The sequence below is a fragment of the Nipponia nippon genome, unplaced genomic scaffold, assembly GCF_047370975.1.
Source record: "Nipponia nippon isolate SJK-2023a ecotype South Korea unplaced genomic scaffold, ASM4737097v1 scaffold_10, whole genome shotgun sequence".
Classification (NCBI taxonomy): domain Eukaryota; kingdom Metazoa; phylum Chordata; class Aves; order Pelecaniformes; family Threskiornithidae; genus Nipponia; species Nipponia nippon.
The window spans coordinates 8,522,112-8,541,051 of record NW_028262291.1 but is presented as its reverse complement, the minus strand read 5'-3'; the positions used below and the strand labels follow the sequence as shown (position 1 = coordinate 8,541,051).

Here is an 18,940-nt window from a genome sequence, read left to right as displayed (position 1 = left end):
GCTGATTTGGATCTTCCAAAGATGGCATAAAATTAGATTGTGTGATCATAATCTGGGTGAATATTCCATCTAGACTTTTGGCCTACAGTATAAAGTAATTTTGTGCCATTAATAGTAGCCTCAAATTGAAAGTTGGAGGCTTCTGTTCTCATTATTTTTAATGTTTTTATGCAAATAAAGCCTTTTTTTTTTAGCTTTATGAGATAATTTACTGTTCATTTTGTATGAAGGAAGGCTAGCACAGAGTCAGTGCTATGGCAGTGTAGTATAGCTGAAATACCTACTGTACGTCACCATAATCCTGTCCTACAGCACTTTATGCAATTCCCATTCTGATCCTTGCTTGTGGAAAGATTAATTGAGCTAAATTCTGAAATAATTTTATAGTTTGCAGAAGTAAGAATCAGGGTGAAACTATTAACACAGTTTCATAAGGTGTTTTCCAACTTTAATTAAGCTGTTGTAGGCTTTTCTGAACTCCTTACAGTCAGTCATTACTAATTTAAAGTAGTTGAATTATTAAAATTTTAACTATATTTATCATATTTCTGTTTCAGAAAATGTCTCTCTTCCTATGCAAAAATAGCAGTTAAAAATATTGAAGGGAAGGAAAGCTCTATACAGCTTCTATTTGCCCATAACATTCGCCTGCAATCAACAATGGTATCAAGAAGGTCAAGACTTCAAGATTGTTCTACACATCAAACAAAATCAGTTCAGAGCTGTGATGGAGTATCAGACATATAGACAGCTACAAATCAAGCAGTACAGACAATTTCTGTCTTATATCACCATCCAAGAGAAACAGAGCTGAAAGTGTTCCCACAGGTCAACTAAGGTAATCAAAACTCTTCTCCGTTGCTTTTAACCATGACTGCTGCAGTTCAGTCACCGTATAACGATGATTCAGTTGATATTCTAAAACAGACCTTGCTAATTTTTATTAAGATTTCTTGACCTAAAAATTTCTCAGAGTATATACTTTTTAAAACTGTATTGACTTCTTCAAACATTTCTGAAAGACAAATAAAATGACAATAAACTAAGCATCCCAGTTTGCTTTACAAATTTTTAATAGACTTTACAATAGATAGGTAATATCCATCAAGTTTACCCTCTATAAAGAAGAATGTGATTCTCCATAATTAATCCAAAATGAATTGATTCTGTCTGTCTGGAAAATCCAAGAGAAAAATTGGATTTTGCAATGTACCATAAAGGTGATTAAAGTGAAGACCTGGGGAGCAAAAGTGTATTTTAGTGTGTTTAATTTAGATCTCTTCATCAAAAGCTTTTTGTTGTTAGTGTCTTCTGTTTTGAGTAGGTAAATTATTGTAAACTGAGACAAACCTAGATGATTATAGTTATCATGGTATCCGCTCATTTGCGTGCAGACGTGACCTCAAATAGGATACAAATGGCTCTTAAATTTCTTTTTTGTAAATGTTTTCAGAAAGTGCTTTATTCAAAACCATTAAACTATTTGTAATTGCTAATTTTGTATGATAAAACATATATTTTAATGTACTTGTCCCCTGGTGTATGAAAGTCTTAAACTCTAAAACCAAAAAGAGAATATATAGTTACTCTAAGGGGGCCTCATTCTGGCTTTCTTATTAATACGGTTTAGTACTCAACACCGAAGTAGCTACGCTGATTTAATAGCATGACGTGCTTTAGACATGCTAAGAAGAATACAAAAAAGCTAGGATTCCTGTGTGGTCATTTTGTCATTCAAGAAATGTGAAACTGTAAAATATGTGATATTACCTATATGCTGTTATGGTTTAAGTGAAGTATCAGTTCAGTGCTAATTGAAATAAATGGAAAAATTTCTAAGGTTTTACATGGGAGAGAAATTCAAATCTTAGGTCTCAAAGCAGTTCTGAGTTCTGCATGGGAACCTCTTGTTGCAGACTAGGACGGAGACAGTATGTCACAAATGTTCTTGCTGAAGTATGACATTTTGTTATAAATCTGCTTCCCCCCCTTTTAATTTTCTTTTTAAAAATAGTCTTACTGTGGTATTATTCAGAAGTTGTCTGTGGTATGAGCATTTTAAAATAGTATTATGATTTTTTAAAATTGTGTATTAGATTATTTAATTTTTTTCTGGCAGCTGCATTGAATATATTTTGCTATCTGGGAAACAGAAACAATTAACAATGAGCCCCACTCTGCAGTCACTGTACAGGCATAATTGCTGTCAATTTGATTGAAATTTTGCCTGAGAAAAGACAGTCATCAGTTCTTACTTTTTAAACTAGAAGCGCTAATCTACATAGTATGCACTGAAAGCACTCTTTAATTACAAGTTTTCTCAGAATCAACAACATTTTTTCTGTATTTATTTGTGCTGATAGATTTTGAAAAATACTTTTAAAATTAAGTGATTTATTTTCTTATTAAATTCTTAAGATATTGCATAAAAGGACTCGGTAGTGGAATTAAGCAACTGCTTTCCAAGTATTCTAGCAGTTCTGAATAAACTCAATTTGGGATAGATTAAGTCTATTTTGCTTATAACAGTCCAATTTCTCTGTCTTTTCTATATTTGTAACTTAGGTGCCATGAACTAAATTCTTATACTGTGAAGAATTTTAATGACTACGTTCAGATTGTCTTTTCACACAATTATTATAAAAGTTCTAAAAAACAAGTAAAAAAAAAAAAAGAAAAGACAAATATCTTGGATTGTTTCTTTAATATGCTGAACTGGATTTTTTTTCCACAGAATGAACTGTGTTCTCTGTTTCAAAACTCTGGCATGTCCAGAGGGCATTTGAAGTATCCAAAGTTATTAAACAGCAGCCAAGTGTAATCAAAGTCATAGCTTACAAAAATGGCACAAGAAAGATTTTTGCTAAAGTTTCTGTGTCCTTAATTAAGCCAGTAACCTCTACTAGAAGTTTTCTTATATGCATAAAGTTTATATGTAGCTTTTGCTTCAAACCCTAACATAAATCCTTTTTGCTTTAAAATAAACTTATATGAAACTTTTCTTCCTTTGTACACTATTCCTAAAATGTGTGACTTGTTAAAAATTCTTATAAACACTAAGTGAAATAAATTACAGTATAACGTACAATATTATTTGACATTAAAAGGCAAGAGCATGATACCTTTAAAACAATCATTTTAAGGTTATGTGTTTTTCTTATCTTGTTATCTGATGATTTCTAGTAATAACCACTAAAATACCAAGTGACTTGTAGTGCAGTTACTATGATTGGTAAATTAGCTGAGAATGGATTTTTTATTTCCAATTTTATTTTTACTGACTAAATATTGATCATAAAGTAAATATGTTTGTAATCAGTATTCCTTACCTTTTGCATTCATTTAGCTGCTGGAGGAGTGCTCTGAAAAGCTGAATCTGAACATGGCTGCACGATGAGTGTTCTTGGCAGACAGCACTGAAGCACTAGAACCTAAAGACATACCCCATGATGCCGACGTTTATATTTCAACTGGAGAGATCTTTTTATATCCATTAAAAAAAACAAAAGGTAAAAAAACAAAAACAAAACTGAGAACCCCCAGCAAATGGCTTAAGGGGTGCAATTAAAAATTATTTTCATTCTGTCTTTTTGCATGGTTTAACAAAACTAATGTTTACTCATTTACAGCTCAGTAAGAGGATAATGTGCTTAATGAAAGAAAAATCTACTGACAGCCACGTTTATTGCCCTTCATTAGCATTGGTACTTAATTTAATATAGATCTGAATAGACATTAGGGAGCCTGCAGGAGGTTAAATGGTGAAAATGTAAAGAGATTATTGAATTTACTGTTTAGTTTCAGTGACATCAGACAGACATAATTAATTAGGCTTATTCCACTAGCAAAAACAATCCATAATGTAAGATTGGATTCATTAATGTAATTGTTTAAAATTTTTTGGAAGTTTAATACAGCAATGTGGAATATCTACTTTACTGTGCTTTATTAATTTTAGATTGCTTGGTAAGACCATTATTAAAATTTTTCTTCTTTCCTTCTCATTCCTTTACCAATCTGGTAAGTATGTTTTATTTTTTACAAGGGGGGAAAACTATTTCTGAATCCTTTGCAGCTTAAATGTGAAGGTACATGTTTCTCTCAGTCATATTTTAAGATCGTGAAGTACCTTGTGAGATTTCTGCGGCAAATTAATGGTAACATTTTATAACAATAGCTGAAGTAGGGTTCAGTATCAAATTAAAGATACCAATTGCGTATTTTATTAAACTATTAATTCAACCGGCATTTGTGATAAAGAACTTTTAATTGATATAAACTAATGTATAATAAAAAGCAAAATGATTATTAGGATAGCGTATGTGTAGGTAGGAAGTTACAGTTCCAGTGTACAATTCCAATGAGAAATGCAAATAAGATAAATTGTTTAACATTACGTGAAGCTTTCCAGTTTGTATAATCTAGTAAACCGTGATATGTCTTTTAAAAAGTTAGGGATAGCAAAGAAGAAAAACAAAAGACAAATCATTCAACTAGAGTGTGTATTTTATATATATGTTGTCTGTATTTGATATGGATATTTCTTTGAACTTTTGGACATTTTTTTTTCTTATGTACTTTCTTTAGAAACAAGCCTTGGGTTTTATTTTTCCACATAGTTTTTAAATAGCATTTTTTATCTTGGGAAGTATTAGGAGACATAATTTAGTGTTAAATATTTCATTCTGAATTTCAAAATATTTAAATAGTCTTTCGCTAATTCTTTTACAGATTTATATTACTTAATACAAACACATTTCAAGAAGATATCTATATAGTAGTCATTACTGGCTATTTGCCCAAGAAAATGACTACTGCATAGTTCTCTCTAGACACATAAAAATGGAATATTAATTAGTAGAGCCTTTATGATATAAGTCCTGTAATTAAAGGTAGGTTTACATATTCATGGCGATATTCATGAATGAAACTTATGTTAGTAAGCCTGTGTCTTACATAATCAATTTTATATATGATAAGCTGTTGTTTATAACATAAAAATGATTCTGAGTATGATACAGGTGATCCATTCACCAGAATGGCTATAATGAATGGCCTATGTATTCCATGAAAGGCACAGGTCTTTGTATTTATTCTTGCAAAAGTGTATGATAAAACTGCTGTTGGGGCTGTATGAATGATTGAAATGATCCTGTTATTGCAGTATTTTTATATGGGTACTGCTATAATTTGTTACAAAGTCTTCACTGGTTATTATAGTTTCTCCATGCATATGACTTGAGTGTTGTGATAGATTTTCAAATTCATTAAGCGAGTCTTTTTTTCTTTCTCTCGTTTTCCTCTTGCAAGCCAAGTTCAAAACAAAAACTTCTGTGCTTTGTCTGCATATCTTTGGCTGTGTTTCATTGTGACATGCACTGCTGTTCTTTTAGCACCAAAATGTTGGCACACATTACTGAAAATTTCACACCATCTCTTGCTGGATCAGCAAGCTTAACCTACCAAAATCTGGTGTTGTTGAATGGTTTTTGACTGATAATCAATCTTTTTGCTGCTCGACAGTTGTTGCTGGGACACAGACTAGAGCAGGTGGCAGATGTGCCTTGTCTTTTGAGAAAAGAAAGAGTAGGTGAGCTTGGGCACAGAGTAACATATTGTGTGTCCATTAAAAGGGTAAGTATAACAGGAAAAAGTCACTGCTGTAAGTAGAAAAGCCACCAATACCAGAAAATAGGCCTTTTAACACCCCTGTTTACAAGTTTAATAGAACTGGAAAATGACAGTTAACAGTGTAGAATTCCATGTGCTCAAAAATCAGCACTGATGTTAAAAACATTCATAAATTCTCTGTATAACATTCCATAGTACTTTTTTTGCTTGTATTTTTTTATTTATACATAGTATGAATGAACAATGTGTACATTTTTAAAAAGCTACAATATATTGAAAACAGATTTTAGACATGTATAAAGACATAGACGGTACGTATTTTATATTGTCTTTCTCTAGCCCAAGACTGGGAAGAGAGCATAAGTAGTATGACTTGTCAGTATAAACATACTGATTGCTGCATTTGAGTCCTTAATGCATAGATAACAAGGTCAAATGTCAGTAGCAAATTCTTTTTGCATGGGAGTGGAAGATCAGTGATATACTGTAAAGCCCCAACCCTGCAAATATGTACAAGTGATCCCATGGAAATCAGAGAGACTTTTTACATTTGTAGTTTGACATAAATATTTGCAAGATCAGCACCTTTGTGGAAATCTGTATTTCAAGTACTGTATAAATCACAAAGTCTGTCTGAATTGTATCATCTTGCATATAATTTCATTGCTTCAAGTGGTATAAATACCTGGATAAAATATAATTCCCAGTGACATTGATGTCTCAGTTTATTTGGATTTATTCACTTCCTCATTTTTCTGACATATTAAAATTTAAATTGAGATTTGAATAAGAATTCAAACATAAGTTGTCAAATTCCATGATCTGGGATAAAAATTGAAAGCCATTGCTTCTTTTAATTTAATTCAATATTTATAATGAATACATGTGACATCAATTATAAGGTGCCATTCCAACAGAAGTTTAGCAAACAAAAAAGTATCAAGTCTCAAGCATTTAAAACATATTTTTGAAGGACTGTTGTGGAACTAGAGTGTTGCAGAACTGTGCCAAAGAGTTAATGTTCTGTAGTATGTTGTTCTTCCGTGTAATTTACATATGGTGACAGTCAATGGTCATATTTAATTAATTGTTCATTGGAAATATATGGGAGATCATGTACTTCAGTGTTTGTTTGCAGACACATATATTTAGCAGTTACTGAATTTTAAAATATATTGGATGTTCTTATTTATTCTTTTTAATACCTCACGTTTCTCCTGTCAGCTTTTATTGTACCCCCATACCTCTTTGCAATTGAGTTTCAGGTGTCTCCAGTGTACTGCCTCATTTTTTTCTTCATTAGTTACCAATTTCTTAAACTGATCCTAATTTCTTTCTATTGAATTTAATCCCAGTGACATTAGCAACCTTGCCCAATAAAATAATCAATTGCCTATCAGTCCTTCATAAAAAGTTTGTGCATTTTATCAGTCACGCTATTATGGAAAACATTGGCTTCTGCTAAGTTTTGTCTTCCATTCAGTAATTTTCCAGTTTCTGTTTTTGCCATTTACCTTGAACTTGCTTCTGAGTTACTAAGTTGGAGACAAAGGAGTTTTGGCTGATCAATCAATTGTAGACTTAGACTGCAATCCAAAAAAATTATGCTCAGGTCTAATTCATTGTACTACTGAGAGTAACATCAGTGATTTCTGCAGGAGCCTTCCGAGTAGTGAAGCTAAGCGTTTATACAGATATAGGACTATAATTACTAGAGCTCCACTGACTATAATGGGAACTAAGATGTCTAGCTCACATATAGATAATTTACAAGCAGACACCTAATTTAGCTGTGCTGATCTTAAACTGAATCACTTCCTAAAGACAGCATTTTGGCCTAAATGCTGTTGTTGATATGCCATGCTCACATATTTTTTGTATGTCATATTGACAAGGATTCCTTGCATGGAACATGGTCCACTTCGCTGATCACATAGGCGCTTCATTTGATTAATACATCTTATTACCCGGGTGCAGAGCATTGTTTATGACCTACCTCCAGCTCTCATTCTGTAGATCACTATAATAAAAGAACACTAGATATGGAAACAATTAGTACATAAATGTACACCTTTTTACTATTTAGCCAAAATGTCTGTACTCTTTCATTTAGAGTTATATTTGTAGGATGTGTGTGTTTCCAGTACTGTGTGCTAAAAATAAAACTAAAAATAATGAATAAGATTTTCTGTCTTTTATTAATGCACTGTGACAAGGAGTCCACTAGAAAAAGTAATCCATGTTTAATGTTCTTAATGCTGCATTTCAGGTCTGTGTTTAAATGAAGAGATAAAGATTTTTTTGTTTAATAACATTTAGATATCATGTAATCCACAAAACGAAGTAATTTACAAAGACAGGTTCCAATTGACAAGAATGTGTGTGAATACACTTAAAATAGGACATCTTTTCTACAAGGAGTAAGTATCAGCAAAATGATGGATTCTTACCATTCTAATAATTGAATGATTTGGAAATGTTTCAATTCTAAGCAGCATTCTAAATAATATAGGGCTTTTTCTGATCAACACATAAAAATTAAAGTTGTCACATTTTATTTTTCAGAAAAATTGTATCTATCTCCTTTATCAAATTGAAGTTAATACATTTTATTACAATTTTTCTGTAATTACTGTATTATATGTTATTATTTCAATGCATTTGTACTGGAATTTTGATCTGAAAAAGGAATATGCTATAACAACTATTCATAAAAATATGCAGAAATATGTATCATCATATATTATGAGCTTATCTGTCTCATAACAGAGGTTGAACATCTCAAGATATACAACAGAGATTTGTTGTAAGCTATAGAAGTTTCCTCTCAAATATTCATGTAACAAAATAGAATTGAATACTTAGAAAATAGCTTGATCGTATCCTGGAAGTTAGAATGACAAAAACCTGGTCTTTGAAAGGGGTGCCAGTAAAACCTAGATTATATATTTTTTTAGGATTTCTGACAGAAAATTAATTTTATTATTTTACTATGGAAAATTTAGATTCAAATTATTATTACAGATTCTTGCAGCCCTCTCCTGCTGTGGGTACATTTTCAAAATCTGAAGTATACCCATTTCTGAGCTATTTTGGAACACTTCACCACATGAAAGTTTCCCTTCTAGCCACCCAATGGCACTGAAGTCTTTAGTGCTTTTTATACAGGAATCTAATGGTAAGATTCCCACCTTTAATATGCTGTGTCTTTTCCTCCTTTAGGTTCCTCGCTTAGCAAACTCTACTACTTCCTTTGGCACCAGAAGCAAAGGTACATATAGTGTTCCCTCAAGAGCTTCCATAGCAGATTTTGATAAATACGTATTTCCAAACAACATACATGGAGTCTTATTGATGGCACAATAACCATAGCAAATGTATGTTGTTGGGCTTTAACTTTCTTTCCTGGTCTTAGGCTTCACTCTACTGTCTATTAACTTTGGTAGTTTGTTAAAGAAATATGAGAAACCTTTGTGGTATACTTTAGCTTGATGATGTTACTGGTTTGTGAAGGCATTTTCCACCATGACAGATTGACCAGATGCTTGATTTCCGGGAGCAACCAATAGGCTTCATGGAGTGAAAGATGACAATTTAACTAGAAGTTGTAAATTCATAGCCAAAAGTGATAATATGTTTACATACACACACAGAGGCACACAAACATACATATATATAAAAAAATAAAACCAAGTAAGGCAAATTAGTCAGGGTAGAAAAATCACCAGAGGGAATATTTTTTCAAGAATAGTTTGTCTGGGATTTTTTTAACAATTAAAAGCTATAGTTCAAAATCTACTTAAGCATAAGATTAATTATACAAATTTAATTGTTTAGATAACCAGTAAACACCCATCATAATGTGCTGCTAAACAGCCAAAACAGAGATGACTAAACCCTTTATATATACCCTCCACTGTTGAGGAGAACTGATTTTATGAAATGACAGTACCTGCTGCATTCCATATATATATATATATATATGTAATGCCTTATTTGTTACCCTTTTGTTACAGCTTCTCTTGAACAACTATGCTGCATATTGTATTTTTGTTGAGGGCAGCAAAAAGTAAGATGATACTCTATTAGTTAGTTAGGTATTAGTACTGTGTTTTGGGGGGATGCAGACTCTGATGCCTTACCCAGAATCTACTGGAATTTAAAGAGAGAGAAACAGCTTCATCCATAGACTTCTCCATTAGGTCCTTAGGCTATAAAGTGCTTGGTTATGAAATGGTATCTTTCTGTATATTTTTATGATATCTACAGGAGTGGGAACATAATCATGGTAAAGAAGTCAGCAATTCTGTAATAAAGGAAAGAATAATTCTATTTTCTAGACTGGAAAAATACTTTCCAGATATGGCTTAAAATTGTATTTGAATAAAAGAACGTGGAAACAAGAAGGTAGAGCTGAAACAATGTCAATTAAATGTGAAAAGTACAGCTCTGTTTAATCAGTAGTTGAACTTGTCCTAACACCTCCCCAACAGTATCCTGGAAGGCAAATCCGAGGTAAATTTTGAGACATCCTTATGTGTACAAAGAACCAGGAGTTGTAAGAAAGTTTTGTCCATACCTTTCACATAACAACAGATAATGATCTTGGCCTGTAGAACCTTTGTCTTAGTTCCTTTAATTGCACTAAGCAGGAGTGTTAAAATGAAAAATTCTTCAAGAAATGTAAAACATTGAGACCTGTATCCCCACTAACCTGTAGATTGCAGTAAGGATCTGTTTAAAATAATTTATAATTAAATCTCTGACCCCTGATATAAAAAAAAACCCAAACCAAAATTGATTGCCAGCTGTGCAGAATGGAGAAATTCATCCCAATCCAGAACGAGACAGACAGTCTTCCAACCATTATCATTCTAGATCCAGTGAATGCAAGTTCAAGAGAAAAATCTGAGGGAAGATAAATATAGAGCACTGGTGACTAAGAGGCATTCTCTCTCTTCTCTCTGCCAAAAGGAAGAAAATTGTTTGCATTGTAAACTATCAACCTATCAATTGAATTTTGTGCTGAGCCGCAGAGCCAGAGTCTTAATCTTTCACCCAGTCTCTATATGTTTTTACCATCCTTCATTGTTGCTGCAGTCTCTTCAGGGCTTATTTATTCCGTTTGGCATTTACACTTGTTTAATTCCCCAAATAATTTCAGGTTTACTTGAGTGTAAATAAGGGAAGAATTCATATGAAATTACATGAACAAATATTAATTATTTATTTTAAACTGTACCAACACCAAATTTTTGATTTCTTGAAACAATTTTCATTGCTTTTGGACTGCGCAAGTATAATCATAGGAATTTTTGCTTAATTTTTAGTACTGGTTCTCTGTTTTGTTAGACTAATATTAGCAGTTTTAATTGCTAATCATGTACATATTTTCAATTATTTCCCAAAGTAAAATGTAACTTCATTAATTAAAAAGAAATATAACATGATTTTTGTAAAGTAAATTCTGGATTTCAGATTCCTGTCACACAAAACATAGTGAAAAATATTCACCATTCATTGATGAACCTACATTTTTATTTGTGTTCTGTGAAAAGCATATAAAAGACTTTTCACAATCTGGGGGCTTTCTGTAGTTTAAATGGACACTAATACCATGACCTATTTTCCTGAAGAGTTCATAGAAAAGTTCAGGGCAAGGGGATGAAATATGTTGATTGGCAGAGAAAATGGGATGTTTGTAATTTTAATCAAATTTAGAATTAAGACATACTTCAAATAATATGTCAGACTAATGTTATTGAGTTTAAAATCTAATGACAACTGCTGTCATTATTAGTTAAATATAGCCATTCTGCCTGTGGCAATAAATGATGACACTTCAGAACATGCAGAAACAAAAAACTCTCAAGTATTTAAAGAAAAGGGAGTGACTGTAAACTTAGTTAAACACAGGAATGTGACCTGGGCATAATATGTTTCCCAAATACAGAGGCATCTGTAATTTGAACAGAGGACATAATTGAATGCAACATTATGTGTTGTTACTACTAGAGCGTTTAAATTTTAGAAAGCTTGGGCCTTTCTTCCTATTTCATAAATAAATATCAGGGAGTTTCATATTTATTATATTAACACTTAATTGTATTAATATATATGTTTCAAATTCATGTCTCTGTTACTGTTCTGTAGCATTTAAAATGTATCCCTCAATTTTCAGATTTTTAAAAGGTGAGAAAACTATGTCCTGTTTTTGATAGATTAAAATATTGTTTTCAGACAATAAATTTTGGATTCATGAAGTTATGAAGGTTGTTTGAGGCATTGGTTGGTATTTATTTCTGTCAAGGTGAGGATAGGGAAAGAAGCTAAAGCAGGATATGTCTGAGTACATATGCGTAATATAATATATAGCATACAATATCAATATATTTGTAATACCATGTGCTAGTCCCTTTAAGCCTATAAGTTTATTCCTTTTTATTATCATTTGAAGAAAGTTTCTTACAACTCTGTAAATCTTGTTTCAACAATGACAGTGTAAAGCAATTGTGAATGAAGCAGATAGGTGTTGGGAGAATAAGAAAACTGAGTTTTGAAATAAGTTCAGTGTAAGAGGAAATGTGTGTAACATACAAACCTGGGCTCAGATCATGAACGGTATAGTCAGTACTTAGATAGGGAATGTCCAAGGAAAATTTAAGTGCTCTGTGAGTTTATATTTGTTATTCTGCAAGTGACATTCTTCATTCTTGATAGTGAAGCTCTATGTCATCATATTATTAAGAATTCTTTTGCTGGAGGAAGGTATTCCTTGGCATATGAATTTGAACTGTAATTCTGCTATCTTGAGATGATTAAAGATTTACAGCCACTTTAACTGGCAGTAGTAGCATTTTGGCAGGGTTACTTCCATTTAGGTAATATATTCTGCTTATCCACAGTTCTCAGTGTAATGTCAATTTGCTGAGTTAATCTTCACTTTCTGTACCAAATTATTGACTAGTGTTGCTGGTCTTGTTCAAATCATTTCAAGAGCTAACATTAAGCATAATACCAAGTATATAACTTAATTTTTGAAAATTATGGTAAATTCTGGCATAAAAAATTGTGTAAATAATGCTTATAAAAAATAGGTTAAGATCTGTAAATTTGCAGTATCGAGCACTTAGTGTTAACTTAGTGGTTAACAAATTAAGGTACATCATGGTTGGCAGTAGCCTGTACAACTATCTGCTACACAGTGGCAGATTACTGAAAATCACAGAATAATTTGCCTTGAAAGGGACCTCTGCAGGTCCTGGTTTCAGCTGGGATAGAGTTGATTTTCTTCTTAGTAGCTGGTATAGTGCTGTGTTTTGGATGTAGTATGAGAATAATGTTGATAACACACTGATGGTTTAGTTGTTGCTAAGTAGTGCTTACACCGGTCAAGGACTTTTCAGCTTCCCATGCTCTGCGTGGCGCACAAGAAGCTGGGAGGGGGCACAGCCAGGACAGCTGACCCAGACTGGCCACAGGGCTATTCCATACGGTATGGTGTCATGCTCAGTATATAACTGGGGCGAGTTGGCTTGGGGGGAAGGGATTGCTGCTCGGGAACAGGCTGGGCATCAGTCAGGGGGTGGTGAGCAATTGTGTCGTGTATCACTTGCTTTGTACATTATTATTGTATTATATTATTATTATTATTATTATTATTATTATTATTATTATTATTATTATTATTACTATTACTACTACTACTACTACTACTACTACTACTACTACTACTACTACTACTACTATCATTCTATTTCATTTTACTTCAATTATTAAACTGTTCTTATCTCAACCCAGGAGTTGTTTGACTTTCACCCTTCCAATTCTCTCCCCCACCCCACTGGGGGGGAGTGAGTGAGCGGCTGTGTGGTGCATAGTTGCTGGCTGGGGTTAAACCACAACACTAGTCCAACCTCAAATAGGGCTAACTTCAAAAGTAGGACAGGTTGCTTGGGACATTATCCAGCCAAGTTTTGAAAATTTCCAAGGATGGAAATTCCCCAGCTTCTCTGGACAAGCCATTCCACTGCTTAATTATTGTCAATTTTTTTCCTTATATTTAGTTGAATTTTCCCATGCTGCAGCTGTGACTGTTTCTTCATGTCCTTTTACTGTCTCCCTTTGAGAAATCTCTTTCTCTGTCTTTCCTATAGCCGTTCTTTAGGTAGTTGAAGATTGTGGTTAGACCTCCTCTCAACTGCCTTCTCTCCATGACCTCTCAACCTCTCCTTTTGCAAAACGATGCTGCATTTTATTCCCAACTCTGAAAGTGAATGAAATCCACTTGTTTTGTAGTAATAGTAGCAGGTCCTTGTAGATGATCTAAGTGTTTAAGCAATGCAAGAAGGACTTATATGTCAAAGAGGTTGTCTGTTTTTTCTTATTGTAGTTGTTAGTTTAATAGAGTATAACCTCTCTCCCTACAAACCTTGTCAATCTTCTACATTCCATTGTCCATATTTGCTAAATTTCTGTCACATATCCTAGGCATGTAAAGACCTCAAAATACTTTTAGCAGGATTAGAAACTTCTTTTCAGTCTCCCATCAAATCACTTGTTATGTGTAACATTTTCAGTTATAGCATCAGTGTGAAGCATAGGGTATGTTCAAGAGAAGCAGCATTTACAACAGATGCTAAGAAATCCTGAAGAAAGGAATGAAGCTGAAACCTCATCTGATGCCTTTGCTTGAACACCTTGTTTAGACATTATGTAAGACTGGGATTATAAAATCCTTACCCTAGTTCCAAATAAGTACTTTTACTATCAATGGTCTGTAAAGTCAGATTCCCATGGCTATTCTTTCTTTCCTCCCCCAGGAATTTTGCATTATTGCTTCACAGTCCAATAGCAACAAGAAAGAGATCTCAGGCCAGCCTGCATACTGGAGATTACGAGCACTCTTCTGGGAATTGTGAAATATGGAACTGAGTCTGTCAGACTGAGAAGATTATAGAATCTGACCTCCTGCTACTCAAGAAATATAAACACTTGGCCACTTCTGTAAATGACACTTTACCACCATTCTTCAAGTCGTTTTTTGATTAAAATGCTCATGTCTGTTTTACTTTGTGATAAACTCAGTGCTACCACTGTTTGTCTCTGCACTTAGTATATCTGAAGTATCCCCTCGATGAGGGAATTTTGCTTTGGAAATTCCTGGTTTGAGAGCCCCAAAAGATTGGTAGCTGCCAATCTTCTCAAATTGGGTAGGATCATGGTTGGTTAAGGATGCACAAGAGCATCAATGTACAGACAATTTCAGGTGGCAAGAGTAATTTATTGTTGAAAATAAGGGAACACAAAGACACTCAAGTGCCTGATTTTATGTCTATGCTGCCCTGCAGTGGCAGAAATATATTCATTACTTGATTACCATATAGTGCCTGACCTCCATGCACATAACAACCTCATTGACATCTTGTTCAATCAAGGCCGGGAACAAATAGGCTTAGCATTTTTGGCCATGCAGATTCCTAGAGAGCTTATTCCTATTGTGCTTGGAGCTTCCTTGCAGGCTTATACTATACGATACAGACAAGCTTGACCTTCAGAGCAATTCTCCAGCCAGCCTTAAGGGGTACTGTGGATGTAACCTTAAAGGGTGGGCAAAATTTTTTCTTTATCACATTCTTTTGCTTAGGCAGCTATAAACTTCCTAAATTCACCTTTAGGCGTGTACTTGCTCTTATTCAATGCCAAGAGATCTCTAAGTTTCACCTTATGTCATCTTTCATTATAATCTAAATCAGCTGCCACTTCTTTTCCAAGTACCACTCTGCTCAGGAGGAAACCAAACTACACTTACTTGGTGTAGCATACGTAAACTGAACAACATCCTTTTGCTGGTACCCAGCCAACTTTTAATACTTGCTTATATGGGAAATAGCACATCCTATGTGACCAATAACTATATAAATGAATACCCTACCAAACTAAATCATGGCACAGACTTGGACTAGATTTGTCAATGCATGTTAGAGTCCCTTCTTCCAAGGCTGAACTACCTTCTGCAACTTCTCTGAAAACATACCATTTTCAAAAATTTCCAGATGACAGTCAGTCCATTTTTTCACTCACTGCTGTTGCTTAGTTGAGATCTTAAGAACCGTTTTCCAATGTTAGCAGAGATGTTTTTCAACCAGTAGTTAAACTGGTCTTGCAACCACCTCTTTCTTTATTACAAGATCAATGTTTTCTTGTGATCAGAAGTGGAATTCATAGATAAGTCACATGAAGCTGTGATTCAAGATATGCTGTTCATATGAATTCTGGGATGCATCTTCCTCATTACTACAGTCACATACAACCTGGAACCTGTATTGATGGAGGGACCAAGGGATAGTCAAGCCATCCTATATGCTGAGTGGACAGGGCATCTTACACAGTCAACCAAAATAATCTTTTCACACAAATGGGAGCTATTAGCATAAAAAATAATGTCCATAAGAAAAATGTCTTCATAAACTGTTGTTGTACATGAAGTAAAAATTAACTGTTCTGTATGGATAAGTGGTTGATATTTGAGCATGTCCTTTTAGAGAGGAGATTATTTCAAGCTCTTTTGTGAGATCCTGGACAACTTTTCAGGGGTCCCATTTCTAAAATGGATTTAGTAAAACTTTCATGATTTCTAAATGAATAATAAATAACAATAAACATTTCTCAATTGTTTAATAATGAGGACTGTGAAACACAGATAATTGTTAATGCCATTCAGTGAAGTCTCCCTGCATTTCCCAATCTAACATTGTTACTTTCAGCTGTGGCAAGTAAGAACTAATGCTGTTTGCCCATCTGTATCCTACCTGGCATTCTAGTTTTAAATATACTATGTAAAAGGCTATTTTTTTGGAAACTAAACCAAGGTTTAATGAGAGGGTTTTTTTCAAATTGATTGCAATATCAATATTGATGAGAAGATAAATTATCTTTTGTCTTAGAACTTTAAATCGCTATGAAAACCTTAGCCATTTACACTTTAGTGGGTTTAGAGATTTATTAACATAATCAACATATGCTTTATATTTCATAATAAAGTAGCCTCATGATATAAAGTTCTGTGAATTGAAACCAATTTTTCAGAAGAACTGTCATACATCTAAAGTAATCTAACTGTAATAATAGCAGTATGAGACTTACATTTTCAGAATTATGTGTATAGACACATTCCATTAACATTAATGGCAGTTACAAGGCTAAGGATCAAATTTTTAACTGAGTTAATCCTCTAACTCCCACTGATTTTAGTGATCTTAGATTACTAAATAATTTTTAAAGGCCTTCAGCCCCTAAGTTTTTAAATATATCCAGCTCAGACTGAATTGTTATCAGTACAATGAGTATATTTATTGGCATAATTTTGATCTGTAGCTAGATAGCTACTGATTATATTTCTGCATGCAACGTACAACATTCTCCTTTGGAGATTTAATTGTAAGTGCATTTTGTGCAGAGGCAGTACACCATTTAGAGGTCATTTTCTAGTGTTTGGAAAAAGAAAAAAACTAAGAGTTGAAGTGAAAGAAAAATGTCATTTATATGATGCAGTGTCAGATATGGAACTCAAACAATGTACAAAAGGTTCAGGCTTAATTTTCCTGAAGCAGAAGAAATGAGAGGCATTTCATTTTTGTAGGTGAGAAGTGAAATGTTCCTCTCTGCTCACTGATAGAGGCATGCTAAGGTGAATTTTAATTATGACTAAATTGTGGTATTACTCTTTCATACCCTGAACATCTGTTCCCTTCAGGAATGATGATTTATGCAGGCTATCACTGCAGACAGCTTGCTACAGCTTATGTCACGGTTAGTAGGAAGCTGGTGGTAGTATTTCAGAAAATACCAGCATCTAAGTGGAGACAGGCCAGTGTGTCTTTTTAAGGTAATAGGGAAAGGGGAGCATGATGTGTCCGTTTTTAATTTTGAAGCCAAATATTGACTTTGCTTTTTTTTTTCTTTATGCTTTCGGACCATCTGTCATTAATGAAGAAAGTATCTTGAACAGTGAATGGCCTGGTTCTGCATAATGGTGTCAAGCAAAAGAAAACCAAGCCTGTCATTTCCAACTGCATGTAGAAAATTATTGAGGACACCTCTGACAGAATTTTAGTGTTTAAGAACTGCACAGGGCAGGATAAATATGAGATTATTGCATCACAAAATCAAATTGAAAAGGTGACCTTTGTTTATGAGCATGTTTGAATGAATCCATCTTCAAAGCACCTTCATTGCTACTGTGACTTTATTGCTTTCAGATAACTATAGATTATTCTTAAAAATACAGCCAAAGAATCCCTTAAATTACAAAGCCTTTGAATTCAACAAACTGGGGTTATATGTATGTTCAGGTTAGATAAGGGGATTTTTACTTCTGTGCTCCCTCTTTTCTAAAATTCCCCCCTGCTCTTTAATCTGCTTGTCTTTGCCTAGTAGCCACCTTGCTTCCGATTATGCCTATTTCTTCTCCTAGTTTTGTGTGTGCTAACAGTACGTTATCTGAGGATTTATTATCAAGGAACATTATTTATAAGATGATCTGAGGCATGGGTTATATGTTTGAAAATATGGTCAATTTTGATTAGGTTAGATATTTAATTGTAAATATTCAATAGTTAAAATATTTTTCTTAATAGATATGACACTGTAACCATATAACAGCATATTTTTTCTTTTTTCCTGTATAAGGCATTTTAATACTTTCTTGGCAATTCAGTAGGTTTTAGAAGAATTGATATGCTGTCTTTGTTTTCAGGTAATTCTAGAGGAACATATGTATTTGTTCCAAAACAAGTATGGTATATATACTTTATATCACCTCATTTCTGTTATAACTCTGTGATATATTTGAAATAAGTGTCTAAAAATGCATTTTAAATTCTTTTCAAACCTAGGGCTGATTCACAACATGGAATACTTTGCAAAGATTTCCACTACAGGTAAGGAATTTGGAATGCCTGGAATATTAGCATTCATCCCTCTCTGAATTGTGTAATCTTTTTTTTTTTTTGTCTGTAGGACAATTATAATTTTCGTGCACTAAAATATTACCCAGGAGAGCTATATCATATATCATATGGTCATATGTCTGTCAGTTTTCTAATGTTGCCTGTGATAGATATGATCCCATGTTTTGTAATATAAAATTCGTTTTATTACTGTCAACATTGGTGCTAATATATATCAAGAAATAGCATGCAAATGTGAATAACAACACTTCTGCAATAAATGTTCTTGGAACCTGTTGTCTAACTAGAACATTCAGGATACTTTCAACATGATGAGGATAATCAAAACACACAGATCA

General features: G+C 33.5%; 1 protein-coding gene across 1 annotated transcript; it reads left to right on the top strand.

Annotated features, from left to right (window-relative positions):
- The first annotated feature begins 660 nt into the window (after positions 1–660).
- Positions 661–17,838, top strand: DCDC1 (doublecortin domain containing 1). The gene is given in 6 exon segments (XM_087746658.1): positions 661–741; positions 744–838; positions 2,566–2,659; positions 2,776–2,892; positions 3,347–3,503; positions 17,600–17,838. Coding segments are annotated over 6 exon segments (783 nt in total).
- The last annotated feature ends 1,102 nt before the right edge of the window (positions 17,839–18,940 follow it).